This window comes from Macadamia integrifolia, chromosome 7 (assembly GCF_013358625.1).
Source record: "Macadamia integrifolia cultivar HAES 741 chromosome 7, SCU_Mint_v3, whole genome shotgun sequence".
In the NCBI taxonomy this organism is placed as follows: domain Eukaryota; kingdom Viridiplantae; phylum Streptophyta; class Magnoliopsida; order Proteales; family Proteaceae; genus Macadamia; species Macadamia integrifolia.
Genome location: NC_056563.1, coordinates 26,722,780 through 26,730,044, shown reverse-complemented (window position 1 = coordinate 26,730,044; position 7,265 = coordinate 26,722,780). Strand labels below are relative to the sequence as shown.

At 34.2% G+C, this 7,265-nt stretch overlaps 1 protein-coding gene across 2 annotated transcripts in view; it reads left to right on the top strand.

The window, feature by feature from the left end:
• The window catches only part of LOC122083134 (serine/threonine-protein kinase STY46-like), a 30,458-nt gene that overhangs the window by 14,495 nt on the left and 8,698 nt on the right, over window positions 1-7,265 (top strand). For both annotated transcript variants that reach the window (XR_006141570.1, XM_042650832.1), the window contains exons 7-12: window positions 619-669; window positions 1,395-1,570; window positions 3,365-3,472; window positions 5,182-5,255; window positions 5,411-5,586; window positions 6,097-6,192. Coding sequence is in view for 1 of the 2 variants with exons in the window: in XM_042650832.1 (XP_042506766.1) it covers window positions 619-669; window positions 1,395-1,570; window positions 3,365-3,472; window positions 5,182-5,255; window positions 5,411-5,586; window positions 6,097-6,192 (681 nt within the window). In the remaining variant the exon portion in view is untranslated. The remainder of the gene's footprint in view (window positions 1-618; window positions 670-1,394; window positions 1,571-3,364; window positions 3,473-5,181; window positions 5,256-5,410; window positions 5,587-6,096; window positions 6,193-7,265) is intronic.

Below are 7,265 nucleotides of genomic sequence, written 5' to 3'. Positions count from 1 at the left end.
AAAAAAAAAAAAAGCCTTTATGCCCATCTACGGGTGAATTCCCTTCATCCACCAACATCCAAATCATCAAAATTTTCTATCCGCTCCTTGCCTTTCGTTATTTCTCTTTTCATATCTTTAACAATCTCTTTTGTTGTATTTGTACACTTGGCTACATCTCCATAGAAAAGAAGGAAATGCTGGAAACTCAGTAATGTGTCACTATAATTTAAACAACTCAAATCACCTCAATTCGAAGTAGGCATTATCCCAACTAAACATGTTTGGCTACATGGATCCTTGTTTAGCCCTTCTACTCTGTTTAATTCCTGAGTTTAATCCATTGAATGTTTTGATTTTATATATTCTTGGTAATTTATCTATTAAAATATTTTCAGAAATATACTTGGTAATGAATGTTATTTTGGGTTGTTATCCTTTTGGTCTGTTTCAGTTTATTTGCTTGGACTGTGATACCATTGGTTTGAAGTTTATGTCATATGGGAACTTTATTATGTTTTACTGTTAATGGTTAACTTATATGTGAGCATGTTAAAACTATTACTTAAACTTTTTGAGTTTTTTCTTCCTCCGTTTGATAATAAATTTCTGGTCTTACACTTATGTTTGAATTTTTAGGAAACTGAGCAGCTTAGAAATGCATTGGAAAAAGGGATTTTAAAGATCAAGGTAATATTCTTTTGTTACATGTTTCTCTTTGGTTACAATCACATATTGAACAACTTCATGGAATGTCTGATTACGATATTTGTTGTTCAATTTCATATTTCTTCCTAATCAATTGCTATTTAGAGTTCTCTCTACAGAAATTTGTCCTGTTTTTTTGGTTTCTTTTAGTTTCAAACTTATGAATATTTTTAGTTCTGAAATGTCAAATTCAGGTTTAAAGTTTGAACATAACAAAGCTATATTTTTTCTGCATTCTGCTGAAACATTATGGATGTTTTTGTTGTTGTGGAAGACAGTTGGGACAAAATGTGTGGGGAATTTTGATAGGTTTTCCTGTGAACAATGAAGTCCAAGGTGTTTTGAGGGCATGGGGTTGAGAAACTTCAACCCCATGACCTGGTCTCAATCATTACTCCTGCATGTAAATTTTTTAGAGGTGTTCTACCTCTACAAAATACTTGAGCATACATAAAAAGATATATGCTCCTGAAAGGGCTTGCACTCAATTATAAATATACGATATGCATGAACAAGGTGAGCAATTTAGCATGTAATTATGTAAAATCTCAAAAAATAAATCAAATGTTGATCACATGTTCAAGGATTATAAGTTTTCCTCAAATTGTGTCTGATGCTAGAAGCTTCTGGTTTTTCCTTTTATTCATTTTTCTCTGTCATGTGCACTGCATCTGTTTGTATATAATAATTGAGAATTTACTCTGCAGAAGCAATCTTGGTCGACGCCGAATACTTTGTCTTCTATCTGCCAGCCTGGGCAAACTGCTTCTGATCCCATTCCTGATCATGTAAAAATACCTACTGATGGGACTGATGTCTGGGAAATTGATATCAGGATGTTAAAATTCGAAAACAAAGTTGCATCTGGGTCCTATGGTGATCTGTAAGTTCTCATTATTTTAGACTCCATGTTTTGATTGTCTATAGATTTTAAATCTGTCAATTAATAGAATCGTGATATGAAACCAAGGTTCACGGTATCGGGTTTCGACCTCTGGGGAGACCGAAATTTCGGTGGAAACCCGGGAAATTTCGAGGATACCAGGGAATTTTTCCCGGTATGGTGGAAACTTAGGTTTCGACCCCCAAACAGTGTTTTTTTTTTGTCAGATTTTTTGTGTACAACGTATTTTAAACATTTCTAACACAATCGCATCATTAGTTTCATAAAAAAAACACATTCTTACTTGTGTGGTGAACCAAAGGTTCGATAATCATTACGCTGACTTGTTGGCTTAAATTCTGAAACTTTACTACATAATGACTATATATAGTTTACAATCTACATCAAAACATAAGACGTCATCCAAATGATCTAAAATAGATAAAAATATTGCATCATCAACAGTTATTTATCAACATTGAACAATAGTGACTCAATTACTCAAGTGTCTAGGCGGTTCCATCCAAGTAGTGACTCACTACCCTCAAGGCACGCATGTTATCTTTTCTAACATTATTTAGTAAGCTATATGTACCTTATATTATTAAAAATCAAAAACATTAAGCCACATCAAGTCATTAAAATCAACATTTAGCCACATCAAATCATAAAAAATCAACATTAAGTCACATTAAGTTATAAAGAACCAACATTTAGAGAAATGCTCTTGTTCTATAATAAGTTTGACTGGTCAAATGATTTTTATTTTTTCATGAGACTGTTTGTATTAGGTATAACATAAAACCAGTTTTCTAACAAGTCTTAGATTACTTAAATCTGAATTGTAATGACACAGTTATGCTCAGGTCATTTATTTTAAAGTGCGCGAATGCTGTTAAAATCGCCTAAATGAAAATAATTTTAGGAATATCAAAACAAAAGATTATTTTACTGGACTTTTGGTTTTTAGCAATGTTTTAACATTATAGGATTTATAAAATTTTCATAATTGAGAAAAACCTTAGCATTTAAAAGTTGAAAATCACCCCTATAACCAAAATCTAGTTTTTGTTCTTGGACCGGGGGTTGATTTTTTATCCTTTAAGAATTTGATTTTTAAAGTATTTTTATTGGATTCAAATAGGAGGTATTTCCTTATTTATGAGTAATATCTTAAGTAAATGAAATAACAAATATAAAATAATAATATTTTAAATAAATGAAATAATAAATATAAAAAACATTTACTTAAATGATATTTGGCATAAATAAGTGCAAAAAAAATGAAAATCTCCACTGTTTCCCTAAGTTTCCTACACTTGGGAGAAAAAATGCACAAGTGAAGGTCGAAATTTCCCATGTTTCGGTCGAAACATGGGAAACCTGGTTGAAACTTGTCGAAACAAGGTCGAAACAGGTGATTTTTTAAAATCCCCTAAGGTTTCGTTTCGACCTGGGTCGATACCTTTCGCATGTTTCGCTCTAGTTCTCGAACCATGTGTGAAATTGATTAGGTTCATACAATTAAAGTGGATTGAATTCTGGCCCATTTCTTGTGCAGTTCAAGTAGATAAATTTATTACTTGTGAGCTGGGTTTGAGGTTTAGTGTGAACAGTAAAATTTTGTGACTTTTCTTTTTTCCTTTAATAATTTCCTCCTAGTTAAGGGTAGGCCTATCCAAAGACCATCTGAGTACCATAGGCTGAAATTTTGATGTACTTCAAATCTTATTCCAGTTCTATTCCATTTATTGAGTGTGATGGATGCTTGTTTGTATCTCCCAATCTATTCAGGTATAAAGGTACATACTGTAGCCAGGAGGTGGCTATTAAAGTCCTAAAGCCTGAGCGTGTGAACGAGAATATGCAGAGGGAGTTTGCCCAGGAAGTATTTATTATGAGGTTTGTTAAATCAATGTGTTGTTCTATTTTTTTTTTTTTTTTTGTGTGTGTGTGTGTGTGTGTGTGTGTGTGTGTGGTGGTGCTTTACTAGTTTATTCTTTCGCCTTTGGAATAGTTTACATGATTTCCCAATTTGTTTTCTTCTTTAGTTCTAGTGTTAAATCACTGGTTTAAATTGTCTAAAAAGATAAACATGCTTCGTTCATGATTTCAAGATATCAACAACCTGAATGTACAGCCTAATGCTCTAATTTATTGAAAGTTGATGCTTCCATTATGCAGCGGCCTGGATAATAGTTTTTACTTTTACATTTGGAATTGTGTTCCTGATATTTTAAGGAATGAACTTGCTTTCTAATTTTATCTTTTATTCATAAATTATATTTTTATACCTTGGTCATTTATTGCATACAAGATGTACACTGCTGACAAACAAGTTGCTTCTAATTATGTTGATTTGGATTGCCATTATTACTGTTGGTAGTGTATCAGGTCTGGCAGATTCTGTACTACTGCTACACAGTTACTTTCGTAATACCCATTAAACCACTGTTTAAACTATCCCTGGTATTTGGGCATTTTGTAAGATAATTAATATTGAATTAAAAAAAATAAAGCTCTGACAGTAATACATTATGACTATCGGCCGCTCACTCAATACAATAGTTTGAAGTTTAAAGGGGTGGGGACCATTGTATTGACTGGTGGTCATGTTGTTGTAGAGCACTCCTCTTTCTAGGATCTAATTTTTTTAATCACTCTTTAGACTTTTAGCATTTACCTATAATTTTTTTTTGCTTAAATCGAGTGATGTTTTAATATTGAATACTCTTTTCATCCCACAATGGCCATCCCCTTTCAAAAAGTCCAAAGTTTTAGAGCCCCTCATTTTTCAGTAATGTCAGCCCTTCATTATTTATTTGAACTCTTCAAGTTTGTAATAAATGAATGTGGAACAGGGCAAAACAGTAAACTACATAAATGCTTCTTAATTAATTTGTGCGACAGACTAAAAATATGGTTCGCTGAATATTTATAATATCTATAAATTTGTGATGTTGGAGTACTATTTATTTTAATTATAGTATTTTAGACGAATATTAGTAAAAAATTTGAGGGTGTGGGGGAAGTTACTGTGATAATGTGTTTATAATGTGGTTATAGGTTGAATGTCATTTTCATCAGTGTCGCACTGTGGCTGACCTCATTTAGTTGGGAAAACGGCTTACCTGAGTTGAGTTTATTGTTGTTATATATGTGTTAACTGAAATATATGACAATCGGGCTACCTGCTTTTCTCACTGTTATTGAATTGTTTCTTACCCTTGCTACCTATAACATATTACGACATTGTGATTATCAACAAAAGGGAGTCACTGAAAACTACAACATTTATTGAAAGCCGTCTAAGGAACTAAGTTTGACTTATTATAGTGGCTCATCTGAGATGATTTTGAACTTCCTTCTCCTTAAATGTATAACTTAAAACTGTTGACAGATTTGACCAGAGCTTGTTTTACCTGGTTTATTGTGCAATCTTATTCCATTTATTCCCTGCATGAATTGAGATCTATTGGTTGTTTTCGCCTTTGTCAATACATAATATTGCACTTGCCCTCCAATTTGGTGTCAGAAAAAACAAAGTTCTTTTGTGCTTTTTTCAATATATTTCTCATTCATTTGGGCTTTCACCCTTTGTTCATTTGTAGGAAAGTTCGCCACAAGAATGTGGTGCAGTTCATTGGTGCTTGTACCCGACCTCCAACCTTGTGCATTGTTACAGGTAAAGTCCAGGAGTTGAATATCTATTTTTACACTTTACCCTGAACAGCTTTGCTGCCCCCTAAGTTTTAATATTATTTTGGGGCGGTTCTCTCCTCGCCAGCCCCTTGTGATCATTGATTTAAACTTTTTTCCCTCTATGATTTTCTCATGCAGAATTTATGTCTGGGGGAAGTGTGTTTGATTTTCTGCATAAACAAAAGGGCGTATTTAAGCTTCCATCCTTACTCAAAGTGGCAATTGATGTTTCCAAGGGAATGGACTACTTGCATCAGAACAATATAATTCACAGAGACCTGAAGGCTGCCAATCTTCTGATGGACGAAAATGAAGTAAGAATTTCACTTAAACTTGTATACATGAACTTTTAATTTCTTGCACTATTTATAAGTCCTGAATATGTAAGACTACGAATTCGAGCCATAGGCCATGGTTTCATAAAATCTGTACGATTCCATGTCTTTCCCAATCTGAATTGAGCAGGTTTTACATGAAAAAGATTTTTCTCTTCATCTTTCTTTTGATTCGGATATAGGTTCCAGACTCTGCGTATCCTTGAAATTTTCACATGCTAATCGGTGCTGCAGCTTTAGCATAACTAAGTTAAAATTGAAGAATTCTTTTTCAGGTTCTATTTTATATTCATTCTTTTATTTTTATCCCTCTTTTTGATTCATGGAAAATGGTTTCCAGCACAGTGCCCTTTCATTTTGTAGTCTAAATAGTGTATATTTTGACTAATATATGTTCAAATTCTAATTCTGTTTAGAGCTGCAGTATATTTGAGATACTTCTGGTTCTGTACTTGGTTTGTCTAAACTAATCGAAGCTTTGTGTTTCAGGTTGTCAAGGTTGCTGACTTTGGAGTTGCCCGGGTACAAACTCAGTCTGGAGTGATGACAGCAGAAACTGGAACATACCGTTGGATGGCTCCTGAGGTGAGCATTTTGTTGTCAATTTTTTCGACTTATGGACTGTTTTCTTAAACCTCCACACCAACCATTATGATTTTCTTCAAGATTCCCCTCCTGTCCCTGCCCAAACGCTCACCGCCACCTCCACCCCTCTATTGTAATCCTGTGCTAGAATTCATGCAATTTTTTTTGTCAATTATGATTTGCTACATGAGCGTCATGATCTCGACATTCTTCAATTCTCTCCTTGTAACTAGAATGATCCAGGGAAGGAGTATATCACATGCTCTCGCAGGAACAAGAAGAAGAACCAGGCCCAGCTCGATGGTGGCTAAGTCCTGCCAATTCGTGGGCTTAGTCCAGCCCAGTCATGGGCTTAGTTCGCTAGTGTTTATTTAATTTAAGTGTTTAGTTAAATAAGACTTTCCTTACTTTGTGTGAGAAGGTTTCCTTTTATTATTATTTTTCCTTGTTTCACTTGTGAAATAAAGTTGAAGTTCTCTTCATGAGTGCTGTGGGAGGGCATTGACAGTGAGATTCTGATCCTGTTGGTGGGAAGCCATTGTTATACTTCTTTTCTTCTCCTACTCTATTTTTATTCTGCAACCAAGGTATTGTTTGAATCCCCTCTCAATTGATACTTCTGTGCTGCGGTTTATTCTTTGATTTATGTTAATGTATCCTTCATTAATCTACCGTTAATTCTATCATTCTGTTCTTTTCGAATCATAGTTGATAAAGAGTCCTATTACATCCTGCGGAAGCTCTGTTTTGGAACTTGTTTTCATTCTGAATCAAACCCCACCTGAGTTGAATCTGCCCAATGCCCATTAGATTAGGGCAAGACTTTGGGCATGCAAGGTCTCCCTAAGAGAGACCTTCAACTAGGTTTTAAAGAGGATCTGACTCTCTGATCCTCTGTTATTAAGTTTCTCCATTACTGTGTCCTGTTTGAGTCCAAGCCTGAAGTTCCTCAAATTACTTTTAATCTAACCCTTGGATATGATTTATATATTGGGGGGTCTGGAGTATCCCACCAAGAAGGGAACTTGACCAGACTTTGAACTTCATCTGACTATTTGATTTTGATTATTAGA